This window comes from Enhydra lutris, unplaced genomic scaffold (genome assembly GCF_002288905.1).
Source record: "Enhydra lutris kenyoni isolate GAN:26980312 unplaced genomic scaffold, ASM228890v2 scaffoldscaffold24, whole genome shotgun sequence".
Lineage (NCBI taxonomy): Eukaryota > Metazoa > Chordata > Mammalia > Carnivora > Mustelidae > Enhydra > Enhydra lutris.
Genome location: NW_019154108.1, coordinates 2,910,446 through 2,937,386, shown reverse-complemented (window position 1 = coordinate 2,937,386; position 26,941 = coordinate 2,910,446). Strand labels below are relative to the sequence as shown.

Below are 26,941 nucleotides of genomic sequence, written 5' to 3'. Positions count from 1 at the left end.
TGGAACATCCTGCCCCTGTACACATACTTGTGTCAAATAGGAAGGTCATAGCCCGTGCTAGGATTATGACATAGGCAAATATAGTTCAGAGAAGTATGAATCTAAATTTTGTAGATTAAGGAAGGAAAAACCAGAATTAGAAAGAAATATTTAATAAGAAGAATCACTAGATTGGGAGACATGTCCCAGGGAGAGTTGTGAGAGCATTATCATAATTTAAGATTAACCTAGTTCATAGAATTCTTAGAATACACATCATAAGGAGCAATTCTTTGGCCAGAGCAATAGAGAAGATAACTGAATGCTTTTTCTCAGTTTTGAAAAATACTGCATTACCACAGTTTAAAAAAAAAAAATAAAGAAAAAAAAAAAACCACAGGCAAAATTTGAGTTTTTTGCCTTGCCAAGAAAAACAGGAAGACACTTACGCCGTCACTCCAAACTTAAGAATACAGTGAACTGTGGTTTAAATCCATCATCCGCCTTTGACGTCAAGTTTTTAGCAGCCATACAGTCTGTCTGTCTTCTTTATCTCTTTGAAGTATTTGGAAAGTAACTTATTTGGAGCCGCTTTGGACCGGGGCTGGTCTTCAGGTTCCCGCCTGCCTCCCCCAGGGCGTGGTTAGGAATTGGATCAGCACACAAAGGAGTTCCAGGTTGGGCTGGGCTTTCTGGCTTTACTCGGTTAGGGAGGCTGCGGGCTAATCAGTGAGGGACAAAGTAGGGGTGAACAGGCGGGGGCATGGTTGTCATGGTCTGCAGTGTAAGTGATCACTCTCGGCCGTTCGCGTCTCCCTGCGACGGAGCGCAGGGCGCACTGGGAGGGAGGTCAAGGCCCCGTTTCAAAGCCTAGGGAATTTTTAGAACTCGTCTTTAGCTGAAGTGTCTCTTACTTTGAGTTGCAGAGTCATGAAAATGGAGTGGATCGTAAGAAGAGAGTAGAAGAAATAGACTGAAATTGGTAGGGCTGCGAAACTGGCTCAAATTGTTGTCAAAACAAAGAGGGATCTAAAGCAAGCGGTAGCAGCTGGGCCGCCACACCAGAAGATCAAAGGTCCACAGATGAGAGCTAGAAACCCTGGGCGAGTGAGGGAGTGCGGAAGTGGGAGGGCGCTTTGAGCAAATACTGGCAACAGAGGAGCATTATTTAGGCCTGGAGTTTTACTTTCTCGTGTTAGTGTGAAAGCGGAATGAGATTAGGACAAGCAGTGGTTTGCGGTTAAATTGAGCTGGTGGGACCTGGACTGATTAATACGAACCGATATCCTGGAAGGAAATTAATAGAAGTTATATTGCACTCTTCAACTTCCCTTTATTTATTGTTTTTAAAAGATTTTATTTATTTATTTGATAGAGAGAGATCACAAGTAGGCAGAGAGAGAGAGAGAGGGAAGCAGGTTCCCCACCGAGCAGAGAGCCCCACGCGGGGCTCGATCCCAGAACTCTGAGATCACGACCGAGCTGAAGGCAGAGGCTTTAACCCACTGAGCCACCCAGGCGCCCCTCAACTTCCCTTTAGAAACAGATAAATATATATACGTATCCAAATATAATATAAAAATTTTAACATCCATTCCAAGCCTAAGTGCTTACGAATAATTTAGACAAAGCACTGTGTTATCTGAATTTAATAGTTGCCTGTGTATATAAAATATTGCATGTATATTATGTTATATAATATATATTTATATATGTTATCTGTGCCCCTACTTCTCTGTGGCATCTTAACCTGGTATGATGCTATATGTGCTTTACGACAGAAAATAACTTTGTAAAAACATGAGCCCGGAGATGGGATGAGGCAAAAGAATGAAATGAAAAAAGAAGTTGCAGAATGAGTGGAACAGATTATGCACTAATAACAACATTGCAGAATTCATAAATGAATTAGAAAGGACAAGGAAATGAATAGACATGATTAAAAACTGGATTAGCGGCATGGGGCAGATGTTGAAATAATCACAGACAAAAGATTTGAGCAATTAGGGGAAGACGATAATTATGGAAGACAATGTCATCTAGTAACGAGGGCAGTTGGAACCCCTGAGATAAAGACCTCCACTCAAGATACACCATAATAACAAAAATTTTCCTGAAATGAAGAGCAAATTGAATTTACAGCTTGAGAGGGCACTTTGCATATTAAGAAATAATGATAGAAAATCAGTGCTATCGAGAATCCTGGTTAACTTACTTCTAAATTACTGAACTAAAAAAGAAAAAAAAAACCTAAAACCTTTTAAAAAGGAATTGCTTTAGATAGTGCGGCAGAAAAAGTGAGTCACCAAAGGAGGAAAAGATTTCCAGAATATAATGACGCATATCTACAACTTTCTGTAGGAACAAATGTCAGACCCTAGAATATTTAACCCAGCCAATTGCCATTCCGGAAATAGGGGAAAAGGTGGACACCTCATATATGAAAAAAAGCAAAGGACTATAGAGCTCAGGGAAGAATTCTTGGCTAAACATTCAATAATAAAACCCAGACAATTAAATGAATTTTAAAGAAATTAAGAACACCAGTTTGGAAAAGTGGTCTAATTAAAGAAAAACAAATACTGGTGGGTATTGAATCCATTTAAAAATAGGGGAAAAAAACAGTTATAGAAATTATGGTTGCAAAACACAATACAGGTGTTATAACCCTTAAACAAATAAAACTAAGTAACAAAACTAGGAAGGTGAGGATACTAGAGGGAATGTACCAATACCAATTGCTTCATTGTTGGTGGCAGAGAGGAAAACCAGTCTGATACTGGGAATGTAGCTTTAAGAAAAAGTGACACCAATTTAATTTTCTTCACATATTCCTATTAAAGTTAGAGGGATTTGTAAAGTCAATAAGTGATACAAAAGGAATGTTTATCACATGTTTAGCAATTTATTATTTTTTTGTGAAACTAAATGTTGGGTATTTTATTCAGAATGCCGTAAAGGGTATGATCCTGTTCTTACAAAATTAATTCCATCTATCTATCCTCCTGGCCATTAGTCTCTATCACTCTAGTAAAGTTTTATTTTCTATTCTTTTTCTAGAGTTAATTATTCTATTACTTGCTTTCGTGTAAACATCACATTAACTGTCTCTTAACAAATTATAAAATTCAGTATTTTCATCATTATTTAGTTGTAAATATATTTCTATTTCCTTTATGCTTTCTCTTTTAAACCATGAGGGTTTTTTTTTTTTAAGTTTTTAAAAAATCTCGTAGAGAGGGGATACTCTAGTTATCTTTTTGTTAATTAATTTTTCATTTAAGGTTATGCTATGTGGCTAATTTTTTATACATTTTATGCTTTTGAAAACAATATATATTTTCTTTTTTTTTTTAAGATTTTATTTATGTATTTATTTGTCAGAGAGAGAGAGAGAGAGCAAGTGCATAAGCAGGCAGAGAGGCAGTCAGAGGCTGAGAGAGAAGCAGGCTTCGCGCCAAGCAAGGAGCCTGATGCGGGACTCGATTCTGTGACCCTGGGATCATGACCTGAGCTGAAGGCAGCAGCTTAATCGACTGAGTCATTCAGGTGTCCCTATATTTTCTAACTAAAGGGAGAAAAATAATTTCTATGGATAGGAAAATAGAACTACAGATATCAGCTCAAGCATGGTAATGTTTGATTCAAATCTTCTCTATCACGCTTATTTTTGATTTGCTCTGACGGTGGACACGCTTATCTCAGATTTTTGCTTGTGTATTAGGAACTCCACTTGGTGCGTACACGTTTATGATTGTAATTTCTTCTTGGTTGACTTCTCCCTGTACTGTTACGTTGTATTGCACTTTATTTATATTAACTGTCTTGCTCTAAATTCTATATTATCTGATATTAGCATTATAAAATAAGCTTTTTTTTTTGTTTAGGTTTATATGGTAAATCTTTTTTTAGTAACTGCATTTTTAGCCTGCGTGGTTTTATTTCAGTTGTATGTCTTATACGTAGTTGATAACTGGATTTTATTCTTTATTTTATCCAAGCTGCTCATCCCTATCTTTTAGCAGGTGCTCTCATTGTAGTTACATTTATTTTAATCATTAAAATGTGGATTTATTCTTTGTCTTATTTTGTGTTTTTCTGCTTACCACCATTTCTTTGCTCCATTTTTTCCTTTTTCTATAGGATTCATGAAGTTCAATGTATTTCCTTTTTATTTTCTTCTCTCAGTTCCAAAACTAAATATTTCTATTCCTTTAGTGCTTACCCTAAACTTTCTATTGTTTTACTGTGTGTAATTAGCTTTAAATGTTTTAATGACATATGAGGTTATTCATTATTTGTGTCCTTCTTTTGAATAATAGGATACAGCACTCAATGAACCTACAAAAATTGTCATTTTTTTTCCATTGCTGAATAATTATTGACATGTTTTTTTAATTTTCATACCTACCAGTATTATATTCTACTCCTTCCTTACAAGCACGCTCTTCTTCTAGGCTTTCCCTAATATTTGCAGGGCCTTGAGCAAGAACATAAATGAAGGTTCACAGATCCTACGCCTAAATATTTAACAGTTATAAATAAAGCCCAGGGGCGCCTGGGTGACTCAGTGGGTTAAAGCCTCTACCTTCGGCTCAGGTGATGATTCCAGGGTCCTGGGATCAAGCCCCACATCGGACTCTCTGCTCAGCAGGGAGCCTGCTTCTCTCTCTCTTTCTCTCTGCCTGTCTCTGTGCCTGTGATCTCTGTCTGTCAAATAAATAAATAAAATATTTAAAATAAATACATAAAGCCCACCAATTATTAAGTGAATGATATTCTAAATCCTTTGACAAATATGCCTTCATAATAACCTCAAAGTCTAAGCTCGAATCAGATTTCTGGATTTCTTGGACTTCAAGCCAGAAAATCATGGCTTGGGAGCCCGGGCCCCTGGCCTGTGTTGCAGCTTGCAAACATTCTGTTCTCTTTCTGGTTCCATCCCACATCATTAAAAGCCTTATGTACATGTTTATAGTTCTCCCTTCCATACACCCAAGTTCCATCCACACCCTTGCAAACAGTCACCTTTGGGCCATCTCTTGGGTCACAGGGATGTAACCAGGGGTGGAAACTCCCACTCTTGGAACAACAACTAGGAAAAGGACCCATAAAGAATGTATAAGTAGGCACAGCGGTGATATGGCGAGAAATTCAGGGGTTCTAGGAATTGAGACCAAGGTCTAGATGGTGGGCACATCCCCTTAGCCCTATAGATTCTGCATTATGGTAGAGGCACAGAAAAAAACAGGAAAAGAGGAAAGAGCAAGAGATAGCATGAGCTTCAGGAGAGCTACCTGGTTTTTCAAGTGAAAATGTCATGAAGCACATCCTTTGATAATTTTTTCTGTGAGAAACTCCATAGTAAACTGTGTTTTCCCTTTTCCTCTTAAATAATAGTTTAGCTAAGTAAAAAAAATTAGATTTAAATTTTTAAAATCTAATTTAGATTTAAATTTTTAAAATTAAATTTAATTAAATTTTTAAATTAAATTTAGATTTAAAATAATTTAGATTTAAAATTTTTTCACTTAGCAATTTGAATGTATTATGCTATTGTCTTCTGCTATCTATTGCTTGAATTAAAAATCTGCTCTTAATTTCATTGCCGTTTCTTTGTGGTAATCTGCAATTTCCCTGTGTGCCTCAGTTTGAATGGCAGTCATGGAATGTTAGTCCTGCTTATTTATGGACAGCAGCTTTATTGATCCATGGACTTATAATACCAGGAGTCATTTAGAAGTCATTAGAAGTCATTTGTACAGGAGAGAAATTGCATTTCTCTGTGGCTTCTTCTCCATCCCCTGCTTTTGCACTGGCTTATTTGGCAAGGCAAGTTCACCCACATTCTGGACCCTATGTTCCTTTGCACTTGGGTGGCTGAGGCAGGCTGACTGTTCTTATTCATGAAGCTAATTATTTAGGTGAATTTAGAGTATGCTATACCAAACATGCTAGATGAGACCAGGGAGAGAAGGGCCCAGTCCTCCCTCTCAGCCCAAGATGCTTTAGTATGAATTGGCCAAGGAGCCCTCCACCTGAAATGCAGGTGTGTCATTCCTTATTTGACTATTTGGCCTTGTTCCAATACCTCCTTCAACAGAGAACCCTGAAGTAGTGTAGGGTGGGATTTGGACACCCAAAGCTTCCCACTGAAATGTTTAATAGCACCAAATTCATCTTCTTAATTCGATAGACTAGATGCTACAAATGAAGCCCAGAAAGACGGAAAGACTTACCCAAGCCATAAAGTTCTTCACTGATGTAGCAGAAAATAGAATTTAGATCTAATGTTTAGCTCAGGAATATTTCCAGGATCCTTTATTAGTCTTTAGTGTCTCTATTTTTTCGAATCTGCTTCCTTCATGGAATGGAGCTTTCTGTACCACATTCTCTCCTATTAAAATCCTTAAGACAACTGCATGAATATGGAAGGAGCAGAGATTTTGGAGTCAGGAAGAGCTGCTGGGTTGGAATTCTGCTTCTATCATTAACAAGTTCTGGAATCTAAAAATGTTAATCTCTTTGAGCCTCAATATTTTCATCTGTAAAATAGGTACAAGGACACTCATTTCAAAGGGCCTTATAAAGGTCACGATGAGGCTCCTAGCACTGTGTTCAGCACAAAGTAAGAATTAAATTAATGATGGTTACTTTTTAAAAGAGTTTATTTGTTTGAGGTGGTGGGGGAGAAGCAGAAGGAGAGGGACAAGCAGACTCCTTACTGAGTGTGGAGCCTGATGTGGGGCTCAATCTCATGACCCTGAGGTCATGACCTGAGATCAAATCAAGAGCCAGAGGCTTAACTGACTAAGCCACCCAGATGCCACAAATGATTGTTATTTTTTTGTTGTTGTTTTTGCTATTAGTTTTTTCATTTGAATACATTGACTTTTGCACCACCCTGTCATTCCTATTTTCTTCAAGGGAGCTCTTACCTTCATCCCAGTTTTGTGTATGGATGTGTTTGATGAATTTATGGAACATTCTCTGGGTAGAGATACAACTCACTTGCTGCTAGGGTCAAATTTCATACATTGTGCAGGAAGACTGAGAAGTGGTGATTGATATTTAAATGATAAATGAACAGTTGACAAATAGATCATAGCCATTTGATGCAGAATTAGTGCTTGGAGTTTGTTCATAACTCATTAGCTCCCAACCCAGCTTATGAATCATAGCCCCTGAATGCCAGCCTCAAGGACATGGAGATGAGCTTCTCCTTGACCGCATAATGTCAGAAGGCATTCATTAGTATGAACGTGTTAAGATATTCAGCCACCATATAATTAGTGTGTCTTGGTTCTCTTTCCGGATGTTCTGCCATTTCCCCCAAACCTCCCGTGTTCTGTTACCCTGTGTGGCCTCTTGCTGGAGATTCCCACGGGAACTCCTGACTGATTTCTGAAAGTTGGGGATGGGACTAAATTATGAAATTTTAAGGGATTTCTTTTTATACTTCCATGTAAATCATCAGAGAAAGAGAACATGGGCTAGATGGGAGGCTTTCTTTAACTCAAGCCTGTCAGATCCATTCAGCCTGAGAGTGTAACATTTCAGCTCCAAAGGGGGAAAATATATTAGTTACCCACGTGATTCTTGGGAAGCAAGGACAATATCCACTTCTTGAATGAAGCTCATGAGATCCCAAACTATGCATGCTCTAGCTTCAGCAAACCAAAGTTGAAGGATATAGTTGTGAGGAGGTCCAGTTAGGGTACAACTCCAGAAACTTCAAGGGAGAAATGGGAATAGGGACCATTCTTTCCCAAATGATGACAATGTGGTTTCAGATTTTAAATACATGACCATGAAGTCCCTGAGCTTTGGTGTGTTAGAAGCAAGCCTTCCCGAGGGACAGAGCACAAGAGACAGCAGAGAACATGTAAGAATATTGACTTTCAAATAAGACAGACTCCTGATTTCATGTTGACATTTACTATTAACTGATCAACATCAGTAAGTTACTTTCCATATGGAAGTTTCAGTGCCCCATCTGAACATTGGGGATACTTGGTATCTATTTCATGGGGTGTTTGTTTGTTTGTTTTGAGGATTAGAGGAGCTCATGAATGTAAAACATTCATCACAGTGAATGGAACTTATTAAAGTTTCAATAAATGCCAGCTTTCTTAAGCGGTGGCCAAGTCATGTATGCTTGCTGAGCTAAATTAATCAAGTATTTATTAAACACCAACCGTGACCCCAGATACTTTGCATCATCAGACACTATCTAAGCATGGAGAAGATCTCGTTACGCAATCCTCAAGATGTAGATGTTGATGCGTCATGTCTTTTGACCATTTTATCTCCAAGACACTATAAGAGAGACACTTCGTATGTTTTCTATTAATGTATCCCCGTAATATAGGAGAATAAATACATTGAACAAATACTCACCGAGGTTTATTTGTACCAAGTTCTTTTGACCTGTGTCTAGAAAATTTCCCTGAAGAACACAGACAATTCAGAAATAACTCTCCACTAGGTGCCGTGATGCCACGCCTACACCACAGATGCTATGTTTAAGGTCCCCAAACCTAACAGCTTCTCTGAGAGTGACACATGAATGTGTGGTCTAAGAGAATATCAGGCTCATCTGGGTAGATGGGTTCCGTACCGATGTAGCTGGAGATTCTGGTCTCCAGCCCAATTAACCACTTTATTGGGCCCCACCCTAGAAGGCAGCTTGGGGCCAGGCACAGGTCCTGGGTGGTTAAGAGAACTTGCTCTGGCCAGTAGGTTTGTGCCTGCTGTTTCTAGATCTGTCCTCCTTGGGGACCCAGTGCCTCCTTCATCAAGAAAGCTGCCAGCATTCACAATCGGAACATACACAGACCAGCAGGTTCTGATTAATCCAAATGGGAACTATTCAAACAGTCACAAAAAGAGATCTTTTCCCCTGAAGGAATTTACATGTGAAGAGAGACTAAGATGGGAAATAAACATTTCTATAATGATTAAAGTTAATTGGCTTGAAAGGATGCCTCTGAAAGAAATGCTTTCTGGTTTTAGTTCCAATCTATTTCGGGACAAGCCTGTTTTTCATAAGATTGGTAACTGCAAACAGATACTGCCCTTTCATTGGAAACAGATGGTACAGGACATAATTAAAGAAGTATGTACTGGCATCTCAAATAACTGCTTTCAATTACAGCATTTCAAGAGTATTAAGGGGAAATATTTTAAACAAGACCACTGCAAAAATAGATTTTGTCATTAACTTTGAAATAATATTTGACTTAAGGCTGAAATTTCCATGTGCCAGGTCTGGATCTCACAAGCTGATGCTGACTGGTGCAGGAGAAATTGAATCATTATGGTCCTATCGTTCAGGGAGAAAAAAATCTTCTCTCTCTCTCTCTCTTTTTTTTTTTTAACACAGAGAAAAACTGTATTTTTCCTCTGGTAAGCCCTGCATTTTATTTTGCACTTGAATCTCAGTTCTGTTTCACAACCTTGAGGGACTTTCATAGTGAAACCATTTCCATGTGAAGCCCGAGATTGTCTGTTACTAATGTCTCTGTGTGTCTGTAGGCGGTGGGTACAGGCCTGCCCCCCACCATGAAGCAGGTTTCTGTGCCCTGTAGCCCACGTCGTTAAGTATACGTTGTACATGTTCATGCTGAGATCTGTACATAAAACCCCCAAATTAGATAATGGGCAAAGTCGACCGACTGCCTGGGCTGGTACATTTGTGATCTGAAGTTTTCTCGTTGTAATTTTTCTCCTTACGTAATTCTCATGGAGATTATAATAATCATAAGATAGTTGGATAACACTGAGAAGTTACAAAATGCTTCCCTTGTGCCGTGGGCCATATTGGAATGCTGTTTATTTCTCTCAGTAAGTATTTATTGAGCACCTAATGCGTGGCAGGCACTGTACCGAGACATAAAGGATAAACCGAGGCAAGCGCTTGCTGTCCTCGTGCTTCTGATCAGCTGGTGGAGACAGACGAGTGAACGAGCACAAAACGGATGGGAAATTCTGTGGTGAAGGGCCGTCAGGATGGCACAGGGACACTGAACAGGGGTACTTCACCCAAACAGCAGCTTTTCCTCTACTACTGTGAACTTCTCTGTCCGGTTGCTTTGCTCTACTGTTTCTAAACCAAGTGTCGCCCGCGTTTCGGAAGACTGCAGTATGTCACTTGGCTTTGACAGAAGACCTTAGACTTGTACCTGTTTTTGTTAACCAAGAGAAATTGGAAGAGGATTTTCACTTTCACAAAACAAGGTGTACCGTGTAGTTTGTATTTGCCAGCGTGCGCTGTGAGCAGTGACAGCGATGCCGCGGGTCCCTTCCCTGGAATGACACGCGGCGTCTGAGCACCCAGCTCCGAGCCGTGTCTGGGGAGGATCTGTGCTTTGTCTCAGTCTGTTTTGTGCTTCCATTAGCAAGACATGCCCTGAGGTGTCAGAAAAGCCTGAGAGAGGTTGTTTTTTGAGTCTGGGGAAGCTCAGAAGTTTTCCCATGCAAATTAATGGTAATTGCGTCTTCATTTTACCTCATTTTGGATTATGAAAAGATTTCATAGGAACAGCCCACTTTCAGGTAGCAGGGGAAACCTGTGTACCTTAGTGGCTCAAACACGTATCTTTTTAATGGACTAATGGCTCCTAATGCCAATCACAGCAACTGGGCAGATGTGGTGTAATATATTGATCCCTGATGGGCATTAATTGATCAGTGAACACAGCAAGCATTTACTTTTGATTATGTGTACACATATTTGTGTACACATGTGGGCAGACACAGAGACACAGAGCACATGCATGAGCCACCCCACTCCTGACCCACCAAATTGGGCTTTAAGCTCTGTCTAGCTATGGTGACGGGTTAGGTCTAAGCTCTCCCTGCTCTCACTCACTCGCCTTGCACCAACGGTCTGCCTTCCCGATATGGCTGGACGAAGGCTTGTGGTGAATAACAAGTAAAAAAGCAAAATATTAACCAGTCCATACAGCTCTTTTCTCGTCATACAGGTAATGGGTGGAATGTTACAAGAGGGTTTTTGGACTATTAAACATTTTTGGAGTAATTAAGCTTTAGAGAGCTTAGTAATAATCCTCCCAGGTTATACTTGATATTCAGATTCTCCATGAAGATATTCAGATTAATCCTACCCAATAAAATTAGATTTTCCTCATTTTGGATACTCTTTGTAGTGTGTGTGTGTGAGTGTGTGTGTGTGTATGTTGTGTGCACGCACGCAAGCGGGAGAAAATGACTGTGCGTCCTATTTCCTTTATTACTTCTTACAGGGAGTGAACTCAGGCTGTACCATGAATGTTAATGCTGCTTATCATGAAAACAAGAATTCTGTACTCTGGCTAAGGAAGAGGTGAAGGGGATTTAGGACCTTGAATGATAATGAAAAGTGAAGGAAGAAAAAGTGAAGGAAGAAAAATCTTTCTAATAAGGAAACTTCAAATTCTTCAGGTGAAAGCACTTTCTGTAGGGTTGGGGATGGCTCGGACTAGTAGACTGACCCCTGTTCTCTGACCCATGTCTCTTCATCCACACCTTTGCCACAGCTGCGTGGTGGAGGGTGTGTACTACCTGCGTCTTAGATTTCGGGCTTGGCCATCTGACTTGCTTTGACAGTGCGGATGGGAGTGACAGGGCCAGTTCCATGCGCAGGTTTTAAGAGGCCTCACAGGCTTCCTCTTGCTCCCTTCTGCCTCTGCTCCCTCGAGGGAAACAGGACTTGGCCGGTTCCCAATGCCAGGATGATGAAGAGACATGGGGAGCAGAGCCACCCCAGCCAGCCCAGAGAAACAGTCACCCAGGGAGCCACAGGTGAGTCCTGCCTCACCCAAGCTCAGCCAGCCACAGACTGTGAAAATAAATGAGTTTGGGGGCATTTATTAATCAGAAATATTGTGTCAAAGCTAATACAATTCATACATTGTGGAAGAAATGTTCGTGTCTGGAGGGAGGAAAAGAGTGGAGCTGGAGGTGGGCTTCCTCCTGGCTCTTCCCCGGGCCCTCCGCAATCTCTGGGGCAGCAGCCATGCGGCAAGCGTTTGGCCTGCCAGCGGTTGGCTGACTTTCTTCACTTGGTAAAATTCATTTCCTGCTTGCTTGACCAGAAAGTCTGCTCCAAAATTTAGAGCAGGTTCGCACAGTTTGAGGAGTGGGAGGCTATGATTTCTGGTTCATAAATCTCCAAAATCCAATAATAACCAAACTAAATGTAGTTATGGCATCATGTAGATTAATTTAGGATTGTCCGTGCTTCTGTATAAAATAGCATGTAAGCCCCTTGACTATGGAGGATAATTCTGATCTTTTTTTTTTTCTTTTTAGCCTGCTTCCATGCTATGTAAATACAAGGATTCATTCATTCATTCATTCATTCATTTATATATAAATTCTTTTGCTAAAGGCAATTCTCCAGAGATGTGGTCCTTGTTGTCAGCAAGCCAGGGGGTCATGCCATCCACAATCCCACTTTTGTATGTGCTTTAGGATCATTTCTGCTGAAGACTGCCTTGGGTGAGTTTCTCCAATGAAATGGTCTCTTTGCAACAGGGGTCGCTGGAAATTTCAGAAACAGCTCTGGAGTCAGGATGTACTTTAAGGATAGTGATACAGGGGTGCCTGGGTACCTCAGTGGGTTAAGCCTCTGCCTTCGGCTCAGGTCATGGTCTCAGGGTCCTGGGATCAAGCCCCGCATCGGGCTCTCTGGTCAGCGGGGAGCCTGCTTCTCCCTCTCTCTCTGCCTGCCTCTCTGTCTACTTCTGATCTCTCTCTCTGTGTCAAATAAATAAATAAAATCTTAAAAAAGAAAAGGATAGTGATACAGGAATTTATTTACTTATTTAGTAATACAGGAATTTCAATTCTACTAAAGGACTAAATGTTAAAGGTTCCTGGGTTGCATGGTCTGTGTGGCAGAATCTGGATAAGCAGCTGAATGTTCAAGTTGCACCTCTCTTCTCCCGTCGTTCCCAGTGTCACTTAGTAGCTTGTGAATTCCTTCTTGCACAACTTTCTCCCTCTCAAAACACTGGATTTAAATCACGTGATTTCCGAAGACCTGTGCTGAGATGTGGAGTGACGTAATCTTTTTAATCCAATACTTTATTAAGAAATCCAGTCAGAGCCTGAAGGCTAATGGCCTCAGTAAGCACACATTGAAAATACATGACTGATTGGTGTCAATGAACAATTTAAATCTATCTCCTCAGTCAATGTCATTGGTTCCATCCGTCCTTTCCCCTTGATCTCGGAAAAATCTGTTTCTGCCGTGCAGGATTATAAGCTTGAGGTGGTGACCAGATACCCAAGTGGAAAAATCCGGTCATACCACTTGGCCTTCACTGAAGATAGACATATAGAAAAAATAGTCATAATCGTTATCATAACAGCTAGGATAGTTACCAAATTTAGGGTCAACAGGCAAGCTGTGCTCTACTTTTATGATCTCATTTAAACCTCACAGCAGTCCTATGAAGTGGCAACTGTTACCAACCCCAGAGATGTTCAACCCCTTGCAGTTAAAAAGTAGTTGATGGGGATTTTTGCAGTCTTGTCTAGCAGACTTCTCACTTATTTCTTTTCACCACTTTGCCGCTTTGTTCATTTTCATTACTTTGTTAAAAGCATGGCTTGGCTTATTCTCAAAAGACTAGAACATTTTTTTCCACTTGTCCTTTCTACAAGGGAAGTGTTGTCTTAATCTTACTTTACACCAAGTAAAGTGTTCTACCAAGGATCTACCAGCTTCTGAAGGTAGCACTGAGCGACCCCAGCTCTTTTCTCATTTCACTCTCTTTCAGTTCAGTTCAGGGGTCACCACACTCAAGTTTCAAGAAAGACAGGTTTATGCAAGAAATTCAGAAAAGTCTAATTTGTTGCTGAGAACTTCACAAGGCAATAGACATAAAAACTGTTGTGGCCTTACCCAAATGAGGTCCTACTGAGTTTTGCCATAAACGTTAATTTAAAAAATATATCTCACATTTTTCATGTGCTATTTTTTTCCTTTCTGAAAATCATGAAGCATTCCTAAGAGACTACCTGGTGCTAGAGAGAGTAAATCACTGTTTTAGTCATCCTGAAGGCTTGAAGAAAGTCTGCTTGAAGAGTTTTCATGTGGCAAGCTGTCTAGGTCCTACTAACGGGATAAGTCATACAAAGTTAAAAAAAGAAAAGAAAAAGAAACTTTTTCAAGACTATGAGAAAAGCATTACTTTATACTATTTAGAGAAGCTTGGGAGATTTTTTTTCCCCCTTTGGTAAATGCCACAAAAGAGGCATTTCTCATGAAAAGTTAACTGAGAGACAGGCTGTAACATGGTGAGAGCTGGCCTCTGGGAATAGTTATGGGAGAGAGCATGGAGCCAGGACCAGTAATTATGAGACACCAAGGAAAAAAAGCAGAGGTTGTACAGACGTAAAATATTCCAAAAGCAATCATGGAAGTGGAATGAGAGGAAGAAAGAGAGCAAATGCTTTAAATAAAAGTAGTTCTCACCATACAAAAACCAACAGTGTTCACATCTGGTGTAGCAGAAAATATATTAGACTCAGACGTATCCTGGAAAATATACTGAAAACTTGGATATATATTTTAAAACTACGCTGGATAGAGAGAACTGGAATTTGAATCTTGGACTTACACTTACCGCATGAATGACCTTGAGGAATTTACTACAGCTCCAAAGCTATTACTCGCAAAATGGAAGTCATAACACAACATACATGGAAGGACCTAGCATACCTAGTGAGTGTTCGAAATGTATTTGTTGAATTTAAATCATATAGCCAGTTCAACACTAGAGGCAAGAAGGCATGTTCTGGCCAAGGGAACTTGCAACATAATGCTCAGACCTCAGTTTTCTCAAAATCAATCACTTGGTAAACATGAGGTCAGGACGATAGAGTTCTGCTGCTGAGCTGAAAACACATGGTGTGGAGTCACTGAGTGCCTAAGCCAGCACCACTTAGGGAGTCACTCAGTGTGGAAGAGAACTGGAGCCAAGTGGTTGGGTGGGGGGGAGGATAAAAAAGGAAAGCCTGTTGGCCACTACATCTGTCAGTCAAGTTCAGGTGGCAGATGAATGTGGCCAAGTCTTCCTATAAAAAGAACATAAGCTTTGGGGTCAGACTTGCTTTCAAATCTTGACTTTGCTTGTGTGACTTGAGTATAGCCTTTTCTAAGCCTCAGCTTCTTTACCCATAAAATGGGAACAAAAAACGACTTACACTACCCCACCATTTGAAGGTTATGGATGATTTATGACATAAGCCTTGCGATTAGCAGACATACGATGCATGGTAGTCATTGCTACTTAGAAGGCCACAGCTCCTTCAAGCAGAAACTGACCCTCACAAGTCTTTGTATTCTTCCTTGTGTTGAACACAATGCCTGTCATATATGAGGTATAATAAATCTTCATTAAATGGATAAATAACAACAAAAAGCTTGTTCAGTGCTCTTGCCTTTTGCACTAATTGCCATCAGATGGAGCTTTTGCCTCATTTGAGAGTTTTTTCCCTAAAAAAGACCAACTGAGCACCACCTTTGATTTCAGAGCATATCTTCAAGACAGAAGAACTACAATAGACATAAATTGGCTTGGGGGTGGTAGCGCCTGCCTAATAACGGCATATTCAGATTCCACCTAAACATTGGTCATAGCTTCGGTTTTGGACTCAGTCCTATATTCATTTCCCAGCGCCATCATGTCTGACAAGTCACTTTGGGAAAGTTAGTTACCTCTTTGAACTTAATTTCCTCATTCATAAATAATGACCTTAACGGTTGATGTGAAGATTGAATGAGACAGCATATGTATAGTGCCAGACATATAATAGGCAGGGCAAGATTTGAAACCCAGTGAATGACACCAAAGCTCAAAGTGCTTATATTACATTTGATTTCCAAAGGATTTCAAGCTCCTTGAAGAAAGGAGCCATATCTTATTCAGAACCACTTTGCATATACTGTGGTGCCTTAGCATAAGGCAGGGCAAAGAGTAGACATGTAATCAATACTTGTGAGGCTGAATTGCTTCCAACTGTTATCCATTCTCTAAGTGAATCAAGAACACTTCTCCTGGAAAATGTGCCTTTGGGCACAAGGAACCATAATTGATTCACAAAAACAAGAATACCAAAGAAACTTTCATTCCCTTCTTAATATTATTAGACTGGTTGTTTGGAAAAAAAAAAACAACACACATAGACCTTCTATTTTTTCATTTCAATAAGGCTTTTGGCAAGTTCAACACTTAAGATGCTTTTAGATGCAAGTAACAGACAACCCAAATCGAACCGGGTACGGGAGTAATGTGCTGTTTGGCTTGCGAGCTTGGGAGCGTGTGTCAGAACTGGCTCATCCAGTTCAATAGCATGATCAAGGGTCCAACTTCTTTTTGTCTCTTCTCTGATAACAGCGTTGGCTTCATCATGAATGTAAGTTGCTCGCTAGTAGAAAATAGGCTGCATGTTACCTCACTCATTTCTGGAAAGACACAAATGAAAGAAAGTATACCACTCCCAAGCACAACATAATTTCCCCTTCATAACGTCCCATTCCTTCAATAGTAATTGTCTTCAGTGGAATGCTTTGCACTGGCAGGCTTAGATGAGTGATCCTGGCAAAGGATATGAGATTATGGGGTCAATTCCTGAAATGTTGTTGTTTCTACATGGGGAGGGAGTCAAGTGGGGAAGTGAGTGGTGGAGATTCAGTCACTATGCCCCCCAAGGATTATCATGGTCATGGAAAAGATGTGGATGTTTTCTCTAGATGATATAGTTGGGTTGACTAGAGCTGGTTAAATAGTTCCATGGTTAACAAGGCAAAAAGAGAAGTGACAGATTCCATATTTCAGGTGTCTTCCATTCTTTCGCCCTGCCAGCCCGAATTAGGTTAGCTGCTCCTCTACCCTGCTTTTCTAAAAAACTATTCATCATTTTACATAAATACTGCATATTTGTTATATGTTTACATAATTAACTTTCAACCCACCCATGAGGCCGTTGAAAGCTGGAGCTAGCTGCACCTTACCCATCTTTCTAGCCTCAACACATAACACAGACTCTGACATAGAAAGAGGTCAGTTTTCAAATACTTGTTAATGAGCAAACAACGGGGAGAAACTTCAGGAAGGGAGATTTCAAATCCTCATATGGATGAAGAGAAGACTTCGTAACAATGAGCGTACTACATAAATTATTAACAGTCGTCAATAACCTAACTATAAAGAAGATGCTGTTGGAGTAAGATACATTTAAGGTCCTTTTGATCCTGGAATTCAATGATTTTCCAAGTTTACTGGTGGTGATCCAATGTCCACCCAAGAGGGTGGCCCGGATGGTTCCCATGGAGAAGTCAGGACGGTCTGGGTGGTGGGAAGGTGCTGTAGTCCATTGTTTGGCTTGTAACGTTCGAAGCTTCCCTCCAGGCCCATTACCTCTACGAAGGGAGTACGTTCCATTCTCTGTGTCAGCTGTGATGACCGGTCCTTGTCGACAGGGATCTGCTGTGCACTTGGCATTCTCTGCCTGCTTGTAGGCCAGATTCCAAGACAATAAGAAACCCAACTAAAAGCAGCTCATGAGTCAATACAGTACCAGGGATGGGGAAGGGATTTCTTAATAGCTCGAGCCATCTTTGGCTCAAACCGTCTTTAAGGACGAGAATAAACAAATGCAGAGGTCAGCATGGCCGGCATTCGGTGTCCACCTGGTGCTGGGTGCTGGGCAGGCCCTCCAGTTAGGGGGTGATGATTGCATGGAGACAGGGCTCTGGCCTACATTAAAGCTTAGAGTTTAGTTGGATATTTGCAAAGGGCACACATGTACACACACAGAGACACAGAGTACTGGAGAAATACACAAAACAATCACCAGGACAGCAAAGGGGTAGTCAAACAATGAAGCACTCAGGAATGTTGTACACACAGCATAGCCTTCTGCTCATGCTCCTAGCCTGCCCTAACTGCTCAACTGTTAGCATAGTGGTATATGTGGTGTGTGTGTGTGTGTGTGTGTGTGTGTGCATTCTCTCACAAATTTGCAGGGTTTTCCCATGCTCTTCCTAGAATACTACTTATTTATATATGTAAGTAGAAAAAGATCCAGAAGGATATATGCAAAATTGTGGTTTTCTCTGGGCGAGGAAGAGGGCTGGGGCTTTTATTCTATCCACTCTTCTGTGTTGTTATTTTAAGCAACCAAAGAAGTATTTAAATAATTTAGCCAGATTTCTAAAGGAGAAAATACAATTTCTACACCTTGTGCAGTTACCAACGAAAAGTACCTATTCTTTTAATCTGACTCTTGGCACTAGTCCTCATCCTTGGGGAATGGCAAGAAATGAAAGTATTCAGTCTCAATCCTAAACTTTTTTTTTTCCCCAGAGGGGAATAAAGACAGAAAAATGAGAAAGAGGAGTCTTGATTTTCTACTGGAGCCCTAAAGTTCTTCATAATGAAAAGAACCCGTGTCAGGGGGTGACGAGCACTCCCAGCCGGAGAAGGAGTCCTTCTCAGAGGGCTTCCCGGAGGAAAGGAGTCTCGTGGAGAGAAAGCAGAACTGGCTGGAAAGGAGGGAACATGCGTCTGAGCTTCAGCTCTGCTAAAACCTAGATCTTTGAACGTGCAGGAGTCACAGCATCTTTCCTGGTTTCAGATTCTCACCTTTTAGGATAGGTAATTCTAGAATATTTGAAAACTGAAAATTATTGGAGACTCTAAACTCTTCGACCTTGCCAAGTAAAGCCAATGAGAAGGAAAACACAAACGAACACACGGCCAAACCAAATGCTGTCATGGAACCGCATCATCGCTTCATACATGAAAGGACACATTACTGCTGAAACTATCAGACACAACTTAAATTTAAAAAAATTAACTGTATGTAAAAACTCTCAATCTGCCCTTGTTTGTGTCTCTGCCTTGTGGGCAAGAACAATTTTTTCCGCGGAAGGCATTTGGGAATCTCGGCAGCAAGCCTTCTTAATTTCTCCTTGGGGCGATCATGCTGGCAGACTCTGACCTTGAACCTGACCCCGGACAGACACTGAGTGGCCAATTCAGGGGCTGAAAAGGCAGAGTCGAAGCCACACGACAGAGCACCGGAGTTCGGCACGGAGGAAATAATCGTTCTCCAATAACTGCTCCATGCCAGGCACGCATCTGGGTGATGGAAAGGAATTCCATGGAGAAGCAAACAAACACAGGAGCTGTCTCCATGCAACCTGGTATGTTCCATTAGGGGAACCAGATTGTTAACAAAGACACAGAAAATGTGGAGTATATCGCAGAGTCTTAGATACAATCGGAAAAAAATAAAGCATAGCAACTTTGATAGGTAGTCACTCAAGTGTGAAAAGTGATCAGAAAAGGTCTGAGCAGAATCTAAAAGGAACGGAGGGAGTGAGCCATGTAGACACTCAAGCAAGAACACTTCGGCCTGGGACTAGGAACAACAAATGCCCTCAGGCAAGGTGTGTGCTTGATAAAGTTGAGGAACAGCTATTTACAGAGTTAAGGACGGGAGGACGCCGAAGTCCAAGGCAGGAAACACTCGGGACCTTAGGAACTCTGGGAAGGACTGACTTGATCTGAGTGTGTCGTGAGCTATCGGAAGGCAGCGTGCAGAGAAGGGACACAGTCAGACTCATGTTTTAATAAAATTGCTCTGCCACTGTATAAACTCTGTGTAGAGAAGGTGGGAGCAGGGAATCCAGCTGATGTAACTTCCAGTCTGGGGAATGAAGGAGAATTTAACAGGAAGAAGGAGCTACTGGCAACATAATGCCGTGTGGTGACTGCTGATGCTTTCGGGGCTGGGGAAGTAGGGAAGCAATGGCTTATTCAGTGGGCGGAAGGCTAAGCTCTGGAAATACATATCTGTGTGTCTTTATGCATATGTATTTACTGTATCTCTCTATATGTTCACTGTATATATCTATAGATATTTGCTTACTTTGTATACTACACATGAAACATTTCTTTACAGCTACTGAATAAATTCTTTTCCTCTAGTTCCACCCAAACTTTAGGTTCCTTAAGACTTTCCTTCTTATCTTTACTTTTATTAGCTAATTATTTTATATATTCCATGGAAACCCCATGTTTTAGTCAAGATGGACCAGGTTATGCTGCAGTAACAAACCTCGAAATCTTGATGACGTAACATCATGGAAATGTATGTCTAACGTGAATTAGCGGGTGGACTCTAATAATTTTGGTTACCAAGACACTGGACCAATAGAAGCTTCATCTCAGCACTTGGATCCACAGTTGCTGAGGCAGGAAAGGATACGTGGAGAATTCTGTACTGCCTTTTAAAGCCCCAAAATAACATACTGCTTTGCCTTGCATTTCACTGGAGTAAGTCATGCGGCCGTCCCTAATTCAATGAGGCAGGAGTAAGTCACACGGCCATCCCTAATTCAACGAGGCAGGAGTAAGTCACACGGCCATCCCTAATTCATCGAGGCAGGAAAGTGCAGTTGGACAGTGTACCTGGAAGAATAAGAAGTGGAAAAAAATCGAACAGTCCTAATGATCTCCACAGTCTGGTTCTCTTTCTGATTAGATCCCAGATTTTCCTTGCTTTTACCTTTCCAATTTGACCTTCTTTGTGTTAAGTGTTCCCTGTTTATCTTTTTTTAAAGATTTTATTTATTTATTTGACAGAGAACATAAGTAGGCAGAGAGGCAGGCAGGGGGGTGGGAAGCAGGATCCCCGCTGAGCAGAGAGCCCGATGCGGGGCTCGATCCCAGGACCCTGAGATCATGACCTGAGCCGAAGGCAAAGGCTTTAACCTACTGAGCCACCCAGGCGCCCCTTCCCTGTTTATCTTAATTGAAAATTTTATGACCTATAAATTTCCAAATTACTCATGCCACCCAGATGACGTTTCACCTTGACTTGTATTATACTTACTTTTGTACAGACACGCAAGTGACATCTGTGTTGTAAGTGCACACCTATCTTTTCCTTTACCTAAGTTGGTCTTAATGGCCGGAAAATCAATCTAAAGGGGGCCTAGGGAAAATAGCTTGCCCAGAGGTAAGAAAACAGAGATGCCTGCTTCTTTTAGACTGCTTCTGTTCTTTGATAACGCAAACTTTACTTCCCATCTGTCATGCCCTCTTGGGTTTCCAATACATGTGGCAATGGTAGACTTCCAGATTTTCTCCGCTGCCCAAAGTCCAAGGTTAACTTTGGTATGTGCTTTCTTGCAAGGGAAAAGCAATAGCGTCAAGTGCTTTCATCATTAGACTACTGCACTGGTGAGTGGCAAGGTGCCATCTTGAGCAGAAGGGATAGGCTTCCCACTCTGAAGACACTCTAAAACTGTCCCAAAGAAAGACATTGTTTTGATTTCCCAGATCAGGGCCTGGGATCCACGTGTCATCTCACTCTCAGAATATCAGACTCTGAGTTTTCTTTCTTGACCTTTCAGAGATTTCTGACTGTAGCAATGGCAAGGAGAGGACAGTGCAACGCTAGTTCACCCGGATGGAACTATCTTTTCGGACTTGTTAAGCAATTATCTGATTTATTAAACATACTGTCTCCTCTTAATTAAGTGACTGGTGTTAGAGATTGCTTTTTTCCCAGCAGCGCCTTACAAGGAGAGTGAACCCACTGGGTGTGAAGGAGCCGCAGAGCAAATGCCAGATAAACAAAAATCCTCGGAAGGATTTCGATGAGGGGATGGGGTGTCAGGTTTTCAAACAGAGACTCACATGTCAGCTGTGAGTGGAAGCAATGTCTCATTTGTTTGACTAAACGGGATGATTCCTGCAATGGGGGCTGTTTCTCGTCTTTATTCGTCATGCAGCAGCCCAACAGTCCGCATTGCCTAGAGGAGACATAAATAAACACTGTCCTAAGGGCAACCGAAAATTCTATCAGGCTTGCTTTTCCCATCCAACAGGTGGCATTGTTGTCTCATAAACGGCTTAGGGACCAGCGGAGCCGCTAAGCAACCACCATCTGTTTTTGTTGTCACTGCTGTTATTTAAAAATCCCACGTATTGTTCATGGAAATGGGCAGCAGTGAGCAGCACACAAACGCTTTTCAAAAGCACTTTATTTTTGAGAAGACAAATATGGCTGATGAGTCCTTTCTATTACAGAGCATTAGCAGATGATAAGAAATACTCAGCTTTCCCCCTTTGGATTCCTCTGGGTGGACTGAGAAGGAATCCTGTGTTTTCTTTTCATTTCTGTCAGTGGCCAATTAAACCGTAACTCACACTACTCAAATTTACACATTAATTCCCTAAATCACTTATGTATTGAAACAGTGGCATTTACAGAATGTGGGTTTCATGCTTATTATACAAAGCTGGAGGAGGAGGAAGCTACAAAAGAAAAACAAGACCCTATCACTATTGTCCGAGACTTTTTGCAATCAAATTAGTCAGATAAGATACACAGAAATCCTATTAGTAGTAATCTGGACAAGATGCTCTTATGCTGGGTACTAATAGTTAAAAGTATTTTAATTGCTAATTAACTAATACTAGTTAAAAGTAACATTTGGTGAGAATTTACTGTATGCTAGACACTGTTCGAAGCATTTGTTTGATCTTCATAGCAATCCTATGGCGTAGGTACTATTATTATCCTCATTTGATCAATAAGGAGACAAACGGGGTAGTGGTTAGTAGCCGGGCTATGGCAGAGTGACCACTTCTGAGAACAGCAGATACTGAGTATATACCAGATACCAAGCAAGAATTTTTGCCCTTTGCATCCATGATGTTTTCATGCTAACAATTTGATCTAAGTATTAAGCATTATTTTTTTTTAAGATTTTTTTTTTTTTAATTTGAGACAGTGAAAGAACAAGTTGTGGTGAGGGGCAGATTGAGAGAGAGAGAGAGAGGGAGAAGCAGATTCCCCACTGAGCAAGAAGCTGGATGCCTGCTGGGCTTGATCCCAGGACCCTGAGACCACGACCCGAGCCACGGGTAGACGCTTAACCAACGGAGCCACCCAGGTGCCCCTAAACATTGTCTTTATGTTACTTTTATTTCCTATGGGAGTTTAATTATCTCTCTTAGCAAAATATAAGTGTGCTCATCTCTAGACTCCTTGAAAACAAGCATAAAGATTTATGCAAACATGAATTTATTAATCTAGCTTCAGACATGAATAAATGCCAAAATATTAGTAATTTACTAATATCATGCCGTATGCCTCTTTTCCTATAAGGTACATCAATTACATTTTATTCATCATCCTAGTAGAAATTAAAAATACGTATTTATAACCCTTTATTGCTTCCTTGTCATAAAAAAACTTCAGCTCTGGGAAGACTGATTAGGATTACTGAAATTTCATCCATTTTGATTCACTGATATGCCACAAAGTCTTTAAAAGAGAGAAATTGTATACATACACACAATTTGATACATATATCAAAAATAGTTCATCTTTTTCTATCCTTCCAGAAACAAGCAAAAAAACCCTACATAAATTCCAGTAATCTATATAAGCTTTCTCTCAGTCCAAAAATAAAATATTTCCAGAGAATGAGGAGTGAGGGTTGAGGGGAAACAACAAAAAATGAGGGAGATAAATTAGGCACGGCTTGATTTCTAATCATGGCATAGAGGTCAGTGAGAACATGTAAATATAATAATCTTATTTAGGAAATTACCAAACCACTCTGACAGCTCATTTTATGAACTTGCAAGTATTTTTTTCTTTGTTGAAGAATGGGATATTTTGGCTAATCTAATAATCTGGTTTATGCTTGCCACGGATATTTATTAACTCAGTACAGCTGAGTTTCAGGGTTCCTAATTAGACATCTGGACACTTTACATGTAGGCTGAAAAGATTTTATTTTTAAAGGGAAGTGACTAAGTGTTATAAATACACATTTTAAATTTTTATTAAAATATCAGCAGGAACATTACTGGTATCCCCTATTGCAAATTAGAACTGTAATAAATTGCTAGAATTCTGTAGTTTGTCTGAAATTATATTAATACTTAAATGTTTGCTTAATCACAGTTCAAAGAATGAGACTTTTTCTTGTGATTCCCATGCTTATTTTCAAGGATTGAGAGATGATGCCTTTATATTTATTCTTTAAAAAGAAAAAAAAAAACTAAAGGAGATTAAAACTTTGACACAATTTTTGACTCAGGGGAAAATCCATGGCTCCCTACACTGCCTAAGTTCTGTTTTTTGCATGTTTGTTAAACATCTCCATACTTTATTTACTTTATTTTCCCATCAGAGAGAACTAGGTATCAGGGTACAAAACATAAAAAAAGTTGCTTTGACGGTTTTCGACTTCCTCTGTTCTCTGGAAAAACGCTAAAGTCAAATCAAGTTTTATTTCCTATCACTAGGAATATCCTCCAGTAGTTTCTAGGTACTTCCTAAGACAAACTATGTATTCATGAGGAAATGCACATGCAGGGGCTCCTGGGTGGCTTAGTGGGTTAAGCCTCTGCCTTCAGCTCAGGTCATGATCTCAGGGTCCTGGGATTGAGCCCCACATAGGGCTCTCTGCTCTCTGCTCGGCAGGGAGCCTGCTTCCCCCTCTCTCTCTGCCTACTTGTGATCTATGTCTGTCAAATAAATAAATAAAATCTTAAAAAAAAAAAAGGAGGCATTTCTTTTTTTTTTTTTAATTTTATTTATTTATTTGACAGACAGAGATCACAAGTAGGCAGAGAGACAGACAGAGAGAGAGGAAGGGAAGCAGGTTTCCTGCTGAGCAGAGAGCCCGACGTGAGGCTCGATCCCAGGACCCTGGGATCATGACCTGAGCTGAAAGCAGAGGCTTTAACCCACTGAGCCACCCAGGTGCCCCAAAAGGAGGCATTTCTGAGTATGCATCTCAACAAGGGTTTTCATTAAAATTAGAAAGAAGGCTGGTACCCTAATGTGGCAAGGTGTGGGGCACTCCGGCATTTTCTTGGTTGGGAAGAGACGCTGTTTACAGACCTTTTGGAATGCACTTGAGTGATGTGCAGCTCTTAAGGAAACATTTGTACAAGGATGTATATAGAAGGATACTCAACACAATGCTTTTTATAACACCTAAAAATTCAAAATAACCCAGTGCTCATCAATAGGGGATAGGTTAAATAAATTATACCAATTTCTACAACAGAATACTGTAGAACTATTCAAGAGGAAGAAATTTACTAACATTGAGAATGTTCATGGCGTATACCGCTGAGTAACGAAGAGTAGAGTGCAAACGTTGATGCCTTTATAGAAAGAAATATGAATTTACATACGTGTGCATGTATGAATAGAAATAATCAAGAAGGCTACATACTGAAATTCTAACCATAGTTTTCTTTAGAAAGGATTGTAGATTATTTTATTTTCTTATTTATTGTGTTTTCTGAATATATATATTTATATCCCCAAGAAAGTAAAATAAAGCTGTTTTCATTTTACATACACACATCCACACATCCACACAGTTCGATGAAATGAGCTCCTGAAGGTAATGAGCAGGCCCTGATTATCTAGCTCTCCGACTAATAGCTTTAACTTCCAATTCAGTAAATATTTTTGCGGAACCATATGTGCAAGGCTCTGTTCCCTTGATCCGTCATCTCCTCACCAATGGGCCTCCCTTTTGCTCCCATTCCTTCCCCTCCTCCTCTCCTCTCATCCCCTTCTGTCTCTCTCTTCCTTTCCCTCCCGCATTGCCTTTGACTTCTTCCCTTTGCTTGTTTTATACCCACTGATCCTGGCTCTCTTTGAAGAGAAACAAGCAACTTTCTCCCCGACAACACCACCCTTCAAGAGGTCAGTCTACACTCAAGCTTCCGTCTCCTTTCTACTCTCCCTTTCAATGCCAGTTGCTCTCCAAACTTCTGCCTGGATTTTGCCCTTACCTCCCAAAGTTTCTCCCAGAACGCTTATCAGTTTGTAACTCTGCATTAATCAATACAATCTTTTGATTACTGTCTCTTCTCATCTAAATTGAAAGCTACATGAAAACAGTACCTCCTCCTGTTTTGATCATGATTCCATCCCTAGTACCTGTCACATAACATTTATTTAATATATATTTAAGTAAACAGTCCTAAGAGATAAGTACTGTTATTACCCCTATTTTCCACAACGCAGCTGAAGACCGGTAGTATTAAAAGTATAAACAGCAAATTTGAGTTGTGTTATGGAAGATGCTGTTTGGGTGGATAACATGAGTTAGATTTCCCAGGTTTTCTCATTGTCAGACAGCAGCAAGACAGACTTTGGAGAAAGGGAAACGGGAGATACGGTTTGATGAAGTACCATGCGGTAAGAAAGGGGCAAACACACTTTCGGCTAGAGTCCTCAGGAGATAACAATCACGGAAGACAAAGTGTCCCTTCTACATAACCTGGTGTGGTGGGCAGTACATGGTCTTCAGGCTCAGGGATGCCCGGGGTTGCATCCCAGTATGACCTCTTAGGAGGTGAGCAATCTTGAGAAAGTGACCTAACTCTTCTGAGCTTCCTCATCATAAGTAGAAGCAACGGATCTTTCATGAGATTCCTGTAAAAATGAAATTATGTGGCAGCACAAACCCAGCAATTCCATTCTGAGGTATTTATACAAGAGAAATGAAAATATATGTCCAAAAAGCCACTGTTATATAAAGTTTATAGCAGTTTTACGAATAATAGCTAAAAACTGGAAGCCACCTTCTTGTCTGTTAATAAAAAAAATGAAAAACCACTCTGGGCTCTATTCCTCCAGTGGAAGACGCCTCAACAATAGAAGGGAACAAAGTGCACAATGTGGGTGATGTTATCAACATGTTGTGAGCTTGAAAAGCAGACACGAAAAGAACAAATGCTGTGTGATTCTATTTATTTGAAGTTCTATATTATGCAAAACCATTTTTGTGTGAACTAAAGGTCAGTATGTAAATGATGGAGATATATATATATATATATATATATATATATATATATATATATATATATATATATATATATAT

General features: G+C 40.4%; 1 protein-coding gene across 1 annotated transcript in view; it reads right to left on the bottom strand.

Moving 5' to 3' along the window:
• Positions 1–26,941, bottom strand: part of LOC111150628 (maestro heat like repeat family member 9) — a 158,161-nt gene that overhangs the window by 130,218 nt on the left and 1,002 nt on the right. Inside the window, exon 2 of the mRNA XM_022508117.1 lies at positions 9,868–9,923. Within this exon, the coding sequence (XP_022363825.1) occupies positions 9,868–9,923 (56 nt within the window). The remainder of the gene's footprint in view (positions 1–9,867; positions 9,924–26,941) is intronic.